Below are 18537 nucleotides of genomic sequence, written 5' to 3' on the forward strand. Positions count from 1 at the left end.
ACTGCCTCATATTTTCAATTACCTACAGTTAACTTCTTAAATAATTCTGAACATTAGACTATAAAGAGAGAAATTAAGAAAGAAAAAAATATACATGCAATTTACACATTGGTGTTCTTTTCTTCATTGTTCTTTCATTATCAAAACACCCTTACTCTGACTTTACTTATGTTAGGACCACCAAGAGCAATTCACTATGTAAAGTCTTACCAGGATGGCTGTTTTGCAAAGAATTTTTAAGCATGATATCTTCTTTATGTCGGCAAATTATTTCGTAACTGCTATGTATAAAAAAGGGTGATAAATAATATTACTATCTTAACGCTGATATGAAAAACATTTACCAAATACATCAAATTCTTAGAGTATTTCAAATAATATCAGAGCAAATATCAAAACTTTAATTACCCCATATACTTCAAATTTGTACGTTCTAGAAGCTTTTCATTAAGTCTGTACTTAAAGAAGAAAAAAACAGGAAGATGAACCAGTCATGAATTGAGGGCATTCTAGCTTAGTAAATTAGAACTAGCTTGCCAGGGGCACCTGGGTAGTTAAGCATCCAACTTTAGCTCAGGTCATGATGTCACGGTTTATGGCTTTGAGCCCCACGTTGGGCTCTGTGCTGATAGCGCAGAGCCTGGAACCTGCTTCGGATTCTGTGTCTTCCTCTCTCTCTGCAACCACCCCCCACCCCAGCTCGTACTCCGTCTCCCTCTATCAAAAGCAAATACACATCAAATAGAAATGAGAATAATTAGAATTCGCTTGCCAGAATGGAAAGTGTTTGGAACTCAGAAGTCCTAGCTCTATAACCTATAGCTATTTGTTCTTGGAGAAGCCACTTCTCTTTGGCTCAAAATCTCCCTCTATAAAACAAGGGAAATTACTGCCTTATTTTACAAGGTTGATAAGAGGATTTAATGAGATATTATACCCAAAACATGGCCTCTCAGGCCATGGCCTCTTAGGTGATGCTCATTACTCTGGGAAGGGCAAGATGAGACCTTCCATGACTTCAGAAAAAGATGCTCCACAGGATTTAAACCGGTGGTCCAGGGGCACCTGGGTGGCTCAGTCCGTTGGGCATCCAACTCTTGATCTCAGCTTGGGTCTTGATCTCAGGCTCGTGAGTTCAAGCCCCATGTTGGACTCCACGCTGGGCTTGGAGCCTACTTAAAAAAAGGCAGGGGTACAGATCTGCTAACAAAGGAGAAAGAGAAGTCCGATCTCTTCCTGCAGCATCATTTGAACCTCTCTGACAGCTTAGAATGGTCCCAACTAACATCTTCTGGCAAAAAACAACAACAAACAAAAAAAAAAAAACAAAAACAAGATCCTCAAAGGGTAACTCATGAGGAAAGTCTAGGCTAAGATATAGGTTCCACATAAGGTCTTTGAGTGTGGAGGGACAAGGGTGTACGGGGAAAGCCAGGAGGCCCAGCTGCCCAAACAGGGTGCTGGTGCTTTGGGATAGCTGCTGAGCATATGTGCATGTGCAGTGAACAAAGAAACTTTGTAGCTTTGAAATCTAAGTGTGGAACACCATGAAGACTGAAAACTGGATCAGCAAGGGAATCCTGGGAGTAAAGGTCAATCACGACCTGACTGCAGCACCAGTTTCAACAGCAATGCTGCAGCAACAGAATCAAAGGAAACTGTAGAATGATCAGGATGTCCTTTTTTCCCCTCCAAATGACTTGTGAAAGAGGACTGTCTCTTTGGTCTTAGGGTGCTCCTTAGGTTCTTGGAAAATTCAAGGGACAGAGTACAGGAGATAGCCCTCAAAGGAAAGTAGAGGGTCTTCTACAAAACTGAACATGTCAAGACCCAAGTTACTAGTTAGAAAACACAGATGTAACATTATTTGTGTCCCATGCAGAGGGGTTATACTTGAAATGAAATGGATAATGTTAGGATCCTGGAGGATAAAGGTCTCAAAAGTCCTGAGATAAAGAATCCTGCACCCGTTCCTACTTCCAACTAGTCTAGTCCTTTGCTTGATTTCTGGCTAATGTTGTGGACTAACCGACTGCCATTCCAAAACTGCCTGAACAAACTACGAAATCCCATCTGTTACATATGAAGTTAACAGTTAAATTATTTTAAACCTCAGTTTAGTAATAACTAGCATTTTAATACAAACACTTACAGATTAAAACCCTTAATATAAGCATATTCATCTGCAGCCCATCCATATACATCTTGAGGAAAGGGATCAATACCTTGCTGAAGAAGAAGCCTGACTACATTTGTTGAGTCATAATTTACAGCAAGCATGAAGGCTGTTCTAAAATAACAGAGATAACTTCACTCTTAGGAATTGAGAGTTATTTAAACAGCTAATTTGATATACTTTATCAGGGTAATATCTTGCCTATCTGTTCAGAATCGACCATTTACATGTTTCAGTGTTCATCTGTGTAAATGATCTCCAAGAGTAAAATGAAGGGACAAAAAGGAAGCTTCTTGTCCCACTTGGGTAATGTATTATAGACTTGCTAATTTAACGTCGTTTGATAAACAAGAAACTATGCTAGGTCACTTATCTGAATAGGTAAAGATTTAAAAAAAAATAATTCCCCACGTCTTCCTTAATCTGATACAGTGCACTTCAAAGCCATCTAGAGGTCAAGCAAGTATAAAAACTATCTGCAGGCTTAAAATGATAATATTTTAATGCGAATGCTAACAAAAGAGGCATAAATACAGTTAACGATGCTGATAAGCATATGGTAGGCACTAAATTAAATGCTATGTATATAAAATATTATTTACGCACAACCACCCTTGAAGGATATATTATTATCCTCCTTTTCATATCAGGAAACATATTTAGTGATGATACGTAACACTCCCAAGGTCACAACACCTAGCCAGTAGGAAAGCTATGAATCAACTTAGTCTTGGGTGAATCTAAAGCACATCTCTTCCTTCTTTATCACCCACCTATAACTTATCCTCATTAAAGGATAAGTCTATACAGTTAAAGTTATCTTTCATCTTTCTACTCCTACCAATTGAAAATAAAATCAAAAGTACATATACTGGACATGAAAAAGGATAAAACCTGATGAGACTTGGTAATAGTAATTAATCATCACTTAGAGATCACCTAACGACATCAGTATTACTCAAAAAAAAAAAACAATTTAAAGAAAAGCGTCATCCAAAGGACACAACTCCTATTTATGTTTAATATGCATCTTTTTTTAACATTTATTTGCTTTTGAGAGACAGAGCTCAAGCAAGGAGAGGGAGAGAGAGCGGGATACACAGAATCCAAAGCAGCTCCAGGCTCCAAGCTGTCAGCACAGAGCCCGGCGTGGGGCTCGAACCCACGAACCATGACATCATGTCCACAGCCAAAGTCATAGACTTAACCAACTGAGACACCCAGGCACCCCAATATACATCTTTGAAGGAAAAATGTATATGAAGTAGAAATTCTTTCTTTTTTAAGTTTATTTACAATTTATTTTGAGAAAGAGAGAGAGAGCACACGAGAGTGTGTGCAAGGGGCAGAGACACAGAGAGAGAGAGAGAAAGAGAGAGAGAGACAAGAGAGAGAGACAGAGAGAGACAGAGAGAGAGAAGGAGATATTGAGAATCCGAAGCAGGCTCTGCACTGTCAGCACAGAACCTGATGTGGGGTTCAACCCATGAACTATGAGATGATCACCTGAGCCAAAGTCGGATGCTTAACCAGCTGAGCCACCCAAGTGCCTCTATGAAGTAGAAGTGTAAAAAATACCATAAAAGGGTTAAGAAGGCCAATATTGTGCCATTAAGTAAATTAAGAGCTGAGAGTCCACCCTTTATAAAACTAAAATGAAATCCCTTTAGTTAACACAAAATCATGTGGCAGAAAAGAAAACAAAAAACAAACAAACAAACAAAAAACATTGCAGGAGCAACTGGGTGACTCAGTTGGTTAAGCATCAGACTCTTGACCTCAGCTCGGGTCTTGATCTCAGAGTCATGAGTTCAGGCCCAGCGTTGGACTCCATGCCGAACATGGAACCTACTTAAAAATAAACACTGAAAATGACATGGGTCAACATCATCAACGAATATGAATTCTGCTATACCCTGTTCTTCATGTTGCCCAGTCAGAATAATTGCTTTCTACCTAACTGGTGATGTGTTAATATTTTTCACTATATAATTATAAATTAATCTTCTTCTTCTGAAGTTAATCTTCCTGACTTGAATAATTATTACCACTGTAGAACCATACTAAGGTTTAAAAGAAAACTACTGCACCTTTTTAATTTATCCTCTGCATGTATATTTGCTGCCTTTTCTACCAGAACTTCCACTATTTGCTGTTTGTTTTCATTTACAGCAACTAGAAGTGGTGTGATGTTATCCTGTAAAAGAGCAAAAACAATTTAGAATTTACAAAATTATACCTTTCCATACGGAATTTTAAAACATACAAAAGATCCTCTAAACTTAAACATATAATACAAAAAGTAAATAAAAAATGGCCTCTTCCTTCCCACCACTGTGCTTTCACCTGCTGCTGCTTCTCTTTAAAATAGCCCTCCTCCACTGGGGCACCTGGGTGGCTCAGTTGGTTAAGTGACCAACTGCAGCTCAGGTGTTGAGCTCAGGGTTTGTGAGTTCGATCCCTGCATTGTGCTCTATGCTGGCAGCGCACAGCCTGGAGCCTGTTCCAGATTCTCTCTCTCTCTCTCTCTCTCTCTCTCTCTCTCTCTCTCAAAAAGAAATACACATTAAAAATTGTTTTTAATAAAATAGCCCTTCTCCACCTTCTTCAACAGATTATATGAAGTCATTCTCCCAAACTCACTTCAAACACTCACTGGTTCCAAGATCGTTGCTTCTATCACAGTACTTATCATGGTATACTGTAGTTATTGTTCCCTATCTAAACCAAGTGCTTCTTGAGAGCAGGGGCTATTTCTTATCTCTGTATCTCCAAACTCCAAAACACAGCAGTATATGCTTTAAGTACTTTTACTGAATTAATAACCTAAATGATGATCTCTGGAGTAGTGTTTCTTAAATTATCTTCCAAAGAATACCTTCTTTGCCAGAAGGTAAGTACTATGTCCCAATGGAAAGATTTCATGATCATCTATGTTTGAGAAATATTATAAAACTGCATTATATGTCTGGCATTACAGAAATCCATGTAAATCTGCTCAGTCCCCATTTGACAATCCTTTTTGTGGCAAACATTCACATTTGAGGAATCAGAGTTTCAGGGATATAGTTTGGAGAGATTTCTGATAAAGATGAAGCTTTTCCCCAAGTTATACAAACTTGCTTGTCTTCTGTCAGTGGTATCAGGATCCGCTGACATCTGAGATGTCAACATAAGGCATCGCTGCTCCAAATGGGTCACCAAGGAGATGGGCTCAGAACTCCAAGAGTTAAGCTTCAAATGAACTTTGATTACTTAATATTAAATAGCCCATGGGCTTTCTCCTATTATAAAATGCTAAATTTTTTTTAATTTTTTTTAACGTTTTTATTTTTATTTTTGAGACAGAGAGACAGAGCATGAACGGGGGAGGGTCAGAGAGAGGGAGACACAGAATCTGAAACAGGCTCCAGGCTCCGAGCTGTCAGCACAGAGCCCGACGCGGGGCTCGAACTCACGAACCGTGAGATCATGACCTGAGCTGAAGTCGGCCGCTTAACCGACTGAGCCACCCAGGCGCCCCAAAAATGCTAAATTTTTATCTTAACCCTTAGGAAGCTCCATATGAAATTTTATTGTCAATTATAATAATCCTGGGACCCTAATACATATCTACTTCTAAAAAAATCTGTATTCTAGTTGTATTCCAGTTTCCACTGGAATAGCTACTTACTTTATATTTTAGGCAAAATATAAATTGGAAATAAAAATATAATGGCTTATCAATAAAAATTCAAACACTGATTTATACAGATCATTTTTAGCATAATGAAAGTGACTACATTATTTGCATTTTTAGGGAACAATGCTGAGGAGAAAGAGAATATTGTCTGCAATAGGCATAACCTATTCAACTGTAACCATGATTAATCTAATACGGTTTGCAAATATTCCAATAGGAATACGATTATTCAAATTTTGTTTCTTTTAATGTTTATTTATTTTTGACAGAGAGAGACAGAGCCTGAGCGGGCAAGGGGCAGAGAGAGAGGGAGACACAGAATCCGAAGCAGGCTACAGTCTCTGAGCTGTCAGCACAGAGCCCCACACGGGGCTCAAACTCACAGACAGCGAGATCATGACCTGAGCCGAAGTCGGACGCTCAACCGACTGAGCCACCCAGGCACCCCAGGAATACGATTATTCATAGTACACAGAAGGAAAAAGTGTCTTGTTTTCAAACTAACTTATGGGGCACCTGGGTGGCTCAGTCAGTTAAAAGGCCGACTTCGGTTCAGGTCATGATGTCATGGTTTGTGAGTTCAAGCCCTGCATTGGGCTCTATGCTGACAGCTCAGCCTGGAGCCTGCTTGGGATTCTGTGTCTCCCTTTCTCTCTGCCCCTCCCCCACTCATGCATGTGGTCTCTCTCCTTCAAAAATCAATAAACGTTAAAAAAATGAATACAATACAAAAACAACTTAGAAAGTCTAACTTGGAAAATTCAATCCTATTCCGAAGACATTAACATAAAATACAAAATATATATTATAAATTAATATGGATTGCCTTGAAAACCTTGAAATCTTTATCAAAATAGACCATAAAACAGAGGCGCCTGGGTAGCTCAGTCAGTTAAGCATCTGACTCTTGACTTTGGCTCAAGTCATGGTCTCATGATTCATGAGTTCAAACCCAGTGCCTCCTAGGGATTCTCTCTCTCTGTCAAAATTAACTTTAAAAAAAAATTACCAAGGTTTCTTTGTGTCCAAAAGAGATCTGATTAGCGCAGTCTGAAATATATATATATGTATATATATATATATATATATATATATACACACATATATATGTATATATATGTATATATGTGTGTGTATAAATATATGTGTGTGTGTGTTTGTGTGTGTGTGTGTATATACACACACACACACACACATATATATATATATATATATATATATATATATCATATAACAGTAATTGTAAACGCAATGCTTATGGAGGCAAAGTAGGTGACTCGAGTAAGTGAAGAACCTAAATGGGGACAGTAGCAAACTGGAGACACCCATACCTCATATAAAAAGGTCAGCCGCTGGAATGCATACCAAACAGTAATATGGGCTCAAAGTACCAGGTATGATTCTATAAGAAAAGTCTGGGGGCGCCTGGGTGGCGCAGTCGGTTAAGCGTCCGACTTCGGCCAGGTCACGATCTCGCGCTCCGTGAGTTCGAGCCCCGCGTCGGGCTCTGGGCTGATGGCTCAGAGCCTGGAGCCTGTTTCCGGTTCTGTGTCTCCCTCTCTCTCTGCCCCTCCCCCGTTCATGCTCTGTCTCTCTCTGTCCCAAAAAATAAATAAACGTTGAAAAAAAAAAAAATTTTAAGAAAAGTCTGAAATCCAGATTTCTGCATGAGTGTCATAATTTTAAATGTTGACTGAATGTATGGAGGAAACGAAACACATCCAGGGGCCAAATTTAGTCCATAGCCCACGGGTATTTTGGTTGTGCATAAAGCATATATTTGTATGTAAATCTTTCCTGAAGTATCAGTATCACGTTTTACCAAAAACTTAGGCCCCAACATGTAATAAAAAGTGCTATTAAGACTCATAAGAGGGGAGCCTGGGTGGCTTAGTCAGTTGAGCATCTGATGCTTGACTTCAGCTCAGGTCATGATCCCAGAGTTGTGGGACTGAGTCCTGCATCAAGCTTGGCACTGAGCTTGGAGCCTGCTTGAGGTTCTCCCTCTCTCCCTCTGCCCTTCTCCCCCACTCACACTCTCTCTGTCTAAAAGAATCACAACAAAAAGACTCGTAACACCCACCTTAAGAATTTTTCCAACGCTTATTAAAACTGCAATCTATCTGTGTTTAATTCTCCCAGACTGTTAATCAAATAGACAAATTAGTTCACAACTATGCTGAAACTAAATTATGAAAACAATTCCCAACTGTATTGTCACTAACTGCATTTCCATGTTTAAAACTACCATTTGGATTATGCCAGGGCTATATGAATTTAACAGACATCATAAGACAGTTGGTCACATAGCTTCAACTAATAAAGAAGATTCAAGATTTTCTCCTATTGCAATCAGGAAAACACTGCTTGTAATAACCAAGTGGCTATGAATATGAGAGAGAGAGAGAGAGAGAAAGAGAGAGAGAGAAAGAGAGAGAGAGAGCAAGCGTGAGCGAGTGGGGGAGGGGCAGGGAGAGAGACTCTCATGTGTCTCTGCACCATCAGTGCAGAGCCCAATGTGGGGCTCGAACTCACAAACCATGAGATCACAACCTGAGTGGAAGTCGGACGCTTAATCAACTGAAAAACCTGGGTACCCCTCCATTCAGTAGTTAGCTTCTTTTAAATTTTTTTTAAATGTCCACTTTTTGTGGAAGAGAGAGAAAGAGCACGAGCAGGGGAGGGGCAAAAAGAGAGGGAGACTACAGAATATGAAGCAGGCTCCAGGCTCTGTCTAAGCTGTCAGCACAGAGCCCAACACGGGGCTAGAACTTGTGAACTGTGAGATGATGACCTGAGCCTGAAGTCAGACGCTTAACCGACTGAGCCACCCACACACCCCAGTAGTTCTTAACCAAGAGTTGTAGCACAGTCTCAAAAAAAATATTTCTAAATATCCATGTCTATGTATACATGTTACTAGATTTACTCAAACTCTTCAGGAGAGAGTTTAGGCTTGTTAAAAAAAATTGAAACTTCCCCAGGGCACGGGGATTCACCACCACAATTCTAGCTGAGAGTGGTGCAGCAGACAATCACATCAGTCTCATCTATGTGGCCAACTCCCTCTATCATTTGAAGATTTAGCCAAAAGAATGACTTATCAAAACTGCATTTAATTTCCCTGAGCAGAGGTAGAACAGGGACTAAATGTAAAGTCAAAATGCAACTTGATTGCATTACTTTTAAACTTCTTACTTCCCATCAAGATATTCTAGATTTCAGAGCAGAGTTTAGACTCTTACCTAAGTGGCTGTTTCTGCCAGAATAGGATTATATGACAGTTAATTATTTGTTCTTTCTTCTCATTGCCCACGTAATCAACCACCTGTTCACTGCCAATCTGATTTCTTCTGAGTCCTCCTACACTTGGTCTCCAGGCAGGTTTGCAACTCACTGTTTCCCTAAGTAACAATTATTCCCCTCAAAAATTGAAGACTCCTTGACTAAACATATAAACTGAAGGGGAAAAAAAAACAATAAAACAAACAGCCTCTTCTTGTTATTTTATCTCACTTGTCAAATTTCCAAATTGGCCTACTTAGTTCTGACTGCTCCCTCCTTTCCCCTTTTTTCTCTTAATCCTTGGCCAATAAAAGATAAATCCCATTTTTATAAATCACTTTTTTTATCAAATAGGAACTTGTCAACAGCAGCGATGTTTTTTATTGTAAAATGCATTTGTTTTCTTTGAGGTTTAAGACAAAGCCTAGGGCAAATTTTGCTTTCCTGTGTTGTTTTTCACTAAAAAAAAAATTGGATGGGAAAAATATTTGAAAACAAAATAAGTTTTACCTTTAACAAATATATTGTTTTCATAAATATTTGCCATAAATACATAAAACAAAGCAGTATTCTCTGTTTCTTTAGAAGTATCCTCATTTAAAATGAAATCTTAGGGGTGCCTAGGTGGCTCAGTTGGTAGAGCATCCAACTTCGGCTCAGGTCTTAATCTCATGGCTCATGAGTTCATGCCCTGCATTGGGCTCTGTGCTGACAGCTGGGAGCCTGGAGCCTGCTTCAGATTCTGTGTCTCCCTCTCTCTGCCCTTCTCCCCCTCTTGTTCTGTCTCTGTCTCTCTCTCTCTCTGTCTCTCTCAAAAATAAATAAAATATAAGAAGAGGAAGGAAGGAAGGAAGGAAGGAAGGAAGGAAGGAAGGAAGAAGAAATCTTAGATAAATAAGTTATTGCCAAATATTTTCATTCAGGGAATCCTTGAACTTCCATATACATAAAATTGACCCTGCCCGTGTCAACCAAGGGTGTTCCTCTAGGGGCTTCAGCAGTGAAAGGTAATGCATGTCAAAGAAAAGGAAGGTGGGCCAGCAAGTGTGGCCATCATCTACTCCCCATGTACAGCTACAACCCTGCTGAGGAGCTACACAAGGTTGAGCAGGAGCTTCTCTCTGAAGTGGGACACCCCAACATGGTACATGGCTGGCCGAGTGGCTACCAACACAAGTAGATGCCTTTGCTGGATGTCAAGACATGACCTGACCCCAATGCCCTCATCTTCAGAGCACCGGGGCCTGCAGTGCCCAGCACCTACAACCTGCTGCTTTCTCCTCCCGCTTGCACACATCCAAGCTCTCCCTGCTGGGTCTGGGTCTCCATTCCTCCTCCCACCTATCCCCAGCAGCACCCCTTGCCTAAGCCCCTGCATAGCACCCAGCCTCCATCATCACCTCACTCCCCTCTAGACCTCTAGTCCTTTATAGGCTCTGAGACTACCATCCACTTGTAGGCACTAATGGAAACATTTTCTTTCTGGGGTGGAAGGGTGGCTGGGAGATACAACTTTGCCCTTTCTGTGGGCACTACCTTTTTCTAGCCCTCCCTGACTTGGCATTGGAGTTATTTCCATGATGACAGGGCCTGAGGTATAGAATTCAGTGAGTGAGTGTGTGTGTGTGTGTGTGTGTGTGTGTGTGTGTGTGTGTGAAATAAAACATTTTGAGGCTAAAATATTCATGTATATATATATATATAAATTCAAATAATGTATAAATTAGTTCTTTACCTTATTTCTTGCTTCAGTATTCGCATTGTATAGCAGCAGCTTCTCTATTATGGATATATTATCACCAAAGGCCGCATAGTGGAGAGCAGTGTTGCCACTCACATCCCTAATATTTGGATCGGCACCATTTTCCAATAGTATGTTTACACATTTCTCTTCCTGGCACTGTACGGCCTGTCAGTGATATGCCAAGAAACAGAGTGTAAATTCTGAGAATTTAAAGTAAGCATGCCACAGGTTTCACCAATTCGTTTTGTTTCAAGGCAATAATTTCATTTTCATTCTAAGTAATGACATCAAATCCATCTCAGGCAGACATAGCTGGTACTACATACCTTCATGAGAGCTGTCCTGTTTTCATGATCACAGAGGTTAAGATGACATTTCCTCTCTACTAGGAGGGTCACCACTTCTGGATGACCATTGGCACAGGCCAAATGGAGAGCAGTCCTAAAAAAGTGAGAGGACTTTTTAGGAAATGATAGTGCACTCTCTCAAAACTTGCAGTTAATTCAGGAAATTGTAAACATTAAGTAGCATGTTATTCCTATGCCTCCAAAACAAAGATTCAGTTTTCCTCTGGAGAAAGTACAATATTTAGTAGTGATTACTCATCACACTAATAAAAGAGCAGCCTGTTTGAAGAGAAAGAGCATGACCTCGGGATTCAGCTCCACTTGGGTTTGAACCCTAGTTTAACTCTGTCACTCACTAGTTATTGCTTAGACTTATCCTCAATGTCCTCAACAAAAGGGGATAAAAATAGTAGTTGTCTCGTGTCACCTGGCTAGCTCAGTCTGAAGAGCATGTAACTTTTGATCTCAGGGTCGTGAGTTTGAAGCCCCACAGTAGGTGTAGAGATTGGTAAAAAAAAAAAAAAAAAAAAAAAAAAAAAAAGATAATAATAAAATAAAATGCCATGAAATGAAATAAAATAAAATAAAATAAAATACTGAGTAGTTATCTCACAAGACCTCGTTGTGATGCTTAAATGAGGATCTATGCAAGTATTTAGAACACTTCCTAGCACAAATAACATCTCAATAGTTGTTGGATAATATAATTTTTACAATTACTACTGCTTTACATAGACAACACTTCAATTAGCTACCTTGATACAATTACACCTACTTTGCAGATATGTTTTAAGGATTAGCAAGAATAGTGCATTTCAATGATTCTAAGATGCTTATTTTGTCACATTTTAATACCTCTGACATTGGAATGCAATTTATAACTCAAAATGTCTTACAACTGTAAATGGCAGGACTTTAAAAAAATAATTGGTATACCAAATAGTGGGACACCATAGAATCTTGGTGCCTTCCATTATGTGAAATGATGGTATATACAATAGGTCTATTGCAGTTCTAGTCATATGATTGGCACTTAAAGAAATTTTAGTTCTGAAAAGCATTATAGGAAAAGAGGACTAAATTAAAAAAAGGAAAACATTTTTAAGAACTTCTTACTTTGCTTCTCAAGAAAGTTTAAGCCACAGGAAACTCAGGATTCCAATGACTAGGAACAGTTCATTTTATTAAATATTGAGGTCTATCTACAGACTGTACGAAAATCAAGTATTTCCAGCGATCGATATTAGTAGTTACTACTCTCATAAATTTCAGAAGGTCAGCTAAAGCTTATCTTTTACAATTTCCTATCTTCAGAAACTTTGAAAGGAAGGAGGAAAACTTCCCATTGAGATTAAGTCCTAATACTTCAATGTAAAATTTCTCATCTTAGGGGTGCCTTGCCGGCTCAGTCAGTAGAGCATAGGACCTTGATCTCAGGGTTGTAAATTTGAGCCCCCGATGGGTATAGAGATTACTTAAAAATAAAATCTGGCGCAGAGCCTGCTTTAGATGCTCTGTCCCTCCTCTCCCTTTCCCCCTCCCCCTGCTCATGCTTTCACCCTCAACAATAAATAACACTTAAAACATAAAGTAAACAAGATAAAAGCTGGGGCACCTGGGTGGCTCAGTCTGTTAAGCGTGCAGCTCTTGATCTGGGCTCAATTCATGATCTCATGTTCACTGGCTCAAGCCCCGTGCTGGGACTCTTTGAAAAGTGTATTGGAAAAGTTCCTGCTTTCAGCACGGGGCCTGCTTGGGATTCTCTCTCTGTCCTTCCATTCCCCCCACCCCCACCCCACCCCATCCCTCTCAAAAATAAATAAATAAACTTAAAAAATAATATCTTTAGAAAATAAATAAATAAAATTCCTCATCTTGCTCATACTGTGCAAAATAAAGTCTTTGAGAACAAAAGAATCTTGGGTAGAGTATGTCCGCTATATAATATATGTGCAGGTTCTAGGTGATAAATAAACAGATGGAAAGAGTGGATAAATACATTTGGAGAGTTCAATATTTTTAAAGAAAAGGTATATAAAGGAAAGCATACTTCTGAAACAGTAAATAATCCCTTATATTTGCTAGGTCTTATTTTTTTCATAAGCACACAACTAATATATTTTATTTTCATGATTAATATAAATCATTTACCTATTACACGTAATAAAGCTACCTATAACAGAAAACTTATGTATATGCTTAATATATGCATAATAAAATCTACAAGTGCAAATAAAAATATTCCCTTTACTTCTGAAGAGGCCAAAAGCTGTCCAAATGTGCCAATCCTCAAAAAACATTTTAATTAACTCACTTTTCTTTTTTTTTTTCAACGTTTATTTATTTTGGGGACAGAGAGAGACAGAGCATGAACGGGGGAGGGGCAGAGAGAGAGGGAGACACAGAATCGGAAACAGGCTCCAGGCTCTGATCCATCAGCCCAGAGCCTGACGCGGGGCTTGAACTCACGGACCGCGAGATCGTGACCTGGCTGAAGTCGGACGCTTAACCGACTGCGCCACCCAGGCGCCCCAATTAACTCACTTTTCTTATTTTACATCCAAAAATATTTTTTAACACAAAGTGAGAAATTATTTTTATGTATATAAGATCAATATTCTTGCTCTTCTCCAGGATCACTTCAACGACAATAAACCCTTTCTGTTGATAATAAACTTTTAATAGGACCTTTATACACCTTTTCCTGTAGAAAGCACAGATTTTCTTTGAAGGCAAAGAAAAATGCATGTAAATACAAAGGCTCAGAAATAACAAATGTCGTCACATTTTGTGCATTTTTGGGCTTAACATAAAACCGTAGTCTGCTTGTGTGTACCTATGATCACACTGATTTTTGTTCTCACTTAATGATCCACTAAAGCACAGCTCTGCATCTCTGTGTATATCTATTATCTATGCCACTTTCAATGATCACATATCCATCTTAGGGATGTAATGACATTTACTTATAAAAGCCATTATACGAGTTCTTCTTAATACATTGCTATTTTAAATAGTGCTGAGAAAAGCAAAATGTATGTCATTTATCTCTAGTGATTTCCTAAAGATATTTTAGTACAAATAAAATTGATGGGTAAAAGGAATACCTATTTTTTAAATGTGGTACTTACACCAAATTGTCTATTGGAAAGTCGAAAACAAACTTTAAGCGGCAGTATAAGCACCATCACTCTATTTTCACAAAGGTTGTAGATGGAAAAGTGTATTTCAGTCCCTTTTTCACTTAAATTTCTTTTTTCCCAGGGACACTATATTTCCCTATGTCCACTGGTCCCTTGTAGATATGCAAAGAAATACTTTGCACGATTTCAAATTACACGTTTTTGTTCGTTTTGATTTCAAAGACTTCCCTGTAAAACGAAGATAGATTCTGTTGTCTGATACAAATATGTTGTAAATATTTGCAAGTGCATTGTCTTTTATTTTAATAATATTATTTTCTGATAGAGGCTTTTAGTTTTTTATGTTGCTAAATCAATCTCCAGAATTCTTGATTTAAAAAAATATTTTTTAATATTTATTTATTTTGGGGAGACAGAGACACAGCGTGCAAGCAAGAGAGGGGCAGAGAGAGAGGGAGACACAGAATCTGAGCTGTCAGCACAGAGCCTGAAGCGGGGCTCGAACCCACAAAGCACGGATCATGACCTGGGCCAAAGTCAGATCGCTTAACCAACTGAGCCACCCAGGGGCCCCAATTTTTTTTTTTGAGAGAGAGAAATAGAGAAATAGAGAGAGAGAGAGAGAGAGAGAGAGAGGCGCAACACAGAATCCCAAGCATGTTCCACATTGACAGCAGGGAGCCCATCGAAGGGCTTGAACCCACGAACACCTGAGATTATGACTTGAGCCGAAATCAAGAGTCAGAGGCTTAACTGAGCCACCCAGTCACCCCCCAAAAGTCTTGCTTTTCAAGTCATTCTTAGGATGGGTAAATAGGCATTTGTGGGATTTTTTTCTGTTACTTTTCTTATTTTGCATATTACAATTTTTAAATTGATATCCCATCTGGAACTTATTTTAGGGAGATAAAATGCTAACAAGTTTTCTCCAAATCGGCTGTTTCTCCACTACTTATGAATAATTCACCTTCTCCTACTAATATGAAATGTCACCAGTATCAAATTCAAAAGTCTTATGTATATTTGAGCGTTGGTCATGTTCTACTCTGCACCACTCCTTTATCTGTCTTTTCAGCTGTGTGTAAATGAATAATTTGTGGAAATTTCAGGTACATTTTGATATCTGGAAGGGCAAATCTACTTCCTATATAAAAACATAAGTTCTTAGGTTAATTCCAGTTCATTAGCATACAGTGTTCTATCAGTTTCAGATGTACAAGATAGTGAGTCCAAAAATTTCCTTAATGACATCACAAGAAGAGCATGTGTAGCTCAAAATTCTTAAAACCAGGATGCTTTCATTTGCTTTACCTAACACTGACAAATACAGGAAGGGTACACATTTTGAGAAAAAGGAGTCCTCCTATTCAGAGCCATCTTCCACTTCAAAATGTCCTTCCAAGGTCCCTCAGGAAATAGCACACACACCTAAGTGTACACAGACATAAACTGGATACTGGATTTTGTCCCAAGAATTTCTAGCCCAGAAGTTGATTACAGGAATTCTTTCTCCCATTATGCACTTTTCTATGAAGTTATGGTATGAAAATGAGTCCATTAAAAACAACATGTTGTCGACACTTAATTTCGTGTGTATTACTATTGAAATTTGGGTAAATCACGTCAAACTTGAGAGTCAAGTGGTCTATTCAGGAATTAACGAGTACGTGCCAGGGCAGCTGAAGACTTTGTATTTGCCGCTCACGCTGTCGGCCTGGTGCTAGACCACGTAGGGTTCCCACGACCGAGGGGCAGTGGGACCTCAGGAGGGAAGAGAACCCAGCCCCCGAGGGAGGGCTCGGATGCACAGGTAGAGCTAGGGCAGGTGTGCTCTTCTCCCAGGTCCGTCCCACCTCCTCCCTGCCAGCCTCCAAGCCCCTATTACCTGTTCATCTTGTCTCTATCATCCACGCCATTTTCCGCGAAGAACAGAATCTGCTGCACTTGCGCTGCGTTGCCCACGCAGGCAGCCTTGTGGATCTTTCTGAGATCTCTGTCTTGGACATGGTAACCCAGCAGCAAGTTGTCAGTTGTACTGTTCTTCTGCCCAACGCCCCTGCCCTGCCTCTGCAAGCCAGAAGCGGAGCCCAAGGGCGACATGCCCTTCTCCCTCCCGAACCGCCAAATCCTCTTCATTGCGAAGCCTGCGGGCTCCACAGAGACTTCACCCCGCCCTCCCTTTCCACTGCCTCCCGAGCCCAACACTAGCGCCGGAGACAGGCCAAACCCGCCTGGCCACAACACCCCAGCAGTGAGGATCCGCGTTTGGGTAGCTGCCACTTCTCAGTAACCGGCAACAAGGGATCCCGCCAAACACAAACGCGCTTGCGCACTTCAGAAGAGGCAACCAGTGCGCATGCGCACAGAGGCCTAACTGTCAACGGTACCCACAGCTCCGACGCGCCCCTCGCCAGGCCCAGCGCGGGGCAGCGAACAGAGGGGAGGGGGCTCCGGTGGGGGGTGGGGCGGGGTCCAAAGCCACGGAACCTAGCGGGAGCCGGCACCTCTGCTCGCCACGCTCGGGACTCGCCTCGGCACCCTTCTCGCCCCACGCGCGCCTCCCGAGGGGCCCCTCCCCCGCGCCGCGGCCCAGGGTGCAGCCAGGCGGCCCTGCCTGGACCGCGGGAAGGGGTGGAGGTGGGGGCGTGAGGAGGGGATAGGGGCCGGGCCCGGGGCCGCGACGCGGGCGAAGCCTGGAGCCCGCTGCAGCCGCCACCGGATCCCGGGATGGGACAAGAGACTGCGGCGGAAGCCAGCATCTCCCAGCCTGGGGCTCCGGGGGCCGCGGAGCCAAAGCCGCCGCCGCCGCCACCGCCGCCGCCGCCGCTGTTGCCTCTGCTGCTGAGACCAGGCTGGAGATGGGTGAGTTGACACTGGCGTCCCGGGGGACCCGCGCCACAGTCCCTCCATCCACGCACTCCTAGCCCTCCGCCTTGAACTCTGCGCTGCCGGCACAATCCCCCCCCCTCACGCCTTCAGGGCTCCCACAGCCCCCTCCCTCCCTGAGCATGACCCTAGGGGCGGGAGCGGGAACCCCGGGCCCGGGGGTTGGGGGCTTCGAGACAGGGAGGTGGGGGCCGGATGCCAGGGAGACTATTGGGCTCCCACTCCCGCGCCCAGGCCCAGCTGGGCACTGTGAACGGAAGGGAGGGGGCTCCGGTGGGGGGTGGGGCGGGGTCCGGAGCTGCCAAGCCAGGCTGGAGCCGGCACCTCTGCTCCCCACATTCTGGCCTGCCTTTGGCACCCCTCTCGCCCCACACGCCCCTCCCGGGGGGCCCCTTCCCCGCGCCGCGTCCCAGGGTGCAGCCTGGCCGCAGTGCCTGCACCGCGGGAAGGGGTGGAGGTGGGGCCAGGACGCGGGGCTATGGGCCGGGCGCGGGGCCGCGATGCTCGCGATGCCGGGCTCATGCCTCAGCCTCCGCCCGAGCCCGAGATGGGGTCAGAGGCTGCAGCAGACGCCAACATCTCCCCGCCGGGGCTCGAGGACCAAGCAGCCATCGCCGCCACCGCCGCAGCCTCCGCTGTTGCCTGCGCTGCTGAGACCAGGCTGGAGATGGGTGAGTTGACCCTGGCATCCCAGGGAACCCGCTCCGCAGCCCCTCCATCCACGCCCTCCTCCTGGCCCTCCAACTCCATCTCCGCGCTCCGGGCACAACCACCCTCCCACGACGTCAGGGCTCCCACAGCCCACTCCCTCCCTGAGCGTGACCTTTGGGGTAGGAGTGGGAGCCCCGGGCCCGGGGGTTGGGGGCGTGGAGACAGAGAGGTGAGGGCCGGATGCCAGGGAGACTACTGGATGCCAGGGAGACTGTAGGGCCCCGGGCCTACAGGGGAACTGCGATCAAAGGGCAGGGGGCTCCGATAGGGGAATGGGGTGGGGTCCGGAGCCGGGGAGCCTGGCGGGAGCCGGCACCTCTTCTCGCCTAGCTCGGCCTCCCATTGACACCGCTCTCGCCCCACACACCCTTCCTGTGGGGGGCCCTCCCCTGCGCCGCGTCCCAGGGTGCAGCTTTGGCGGCCCTGCCTGGAAGGCGGAAGGGGTGGAGGTGGGGGCGTGAGGCGGGGATGTGGGCCGGGCGCGGGGCCGCGAGGCCCGCGATGCCGGGCGCATGCCTCAGCCTCCGCCAGAGCCTGAAATGGGGTCAGAGGCTGCAGCAGAC

At 43.0% G+C, this 18537-nt stretch overlaps 1 protein-coding gene across 1 annotated transcript in view; it reads right to left on the bottom strand.

Moving 5' to 3' along the window:
* The window catches only part of LOC124507605 (ankyrin repeat domain-containing protein 26-like), a 705441-nt gene extending 688928 nt beyond the window's left edge, over window positions 1-16513 (bottom strand). The window contains 5 exon segments of the mRNA XM_047073901.1: window positions 211-281; window positions 4267-4373; window positions 10879-11052; window positions 11214-11328; window positions 16263-16513. Coding sequence (XP_046929857.1) covers window positions 211-281; window positions 4267-4373; window positions 10879-11052; window positions 11214-11328; window positions 16263-16513 — 718 coding nt within the window.
* Window positions 16514-18537: the final 2024 nt, after the last annotated feature.

Source organism: Lynx rufus, unplaced genomic scaffold (genome assembly GCF_022079265.1).
Source record: "Lynx rufus isolate CCGP_SWC_20201006 ecotype Redwood Valley unplaced genomic scaffold, mLynRuf1.p SCAF_12, whole genome shotgun sequence".
NCBI lineage: Eukaryota > Metazoa > Chordata > Mammalia > Carnivora > Felidae > Lynx > Lynx rufus.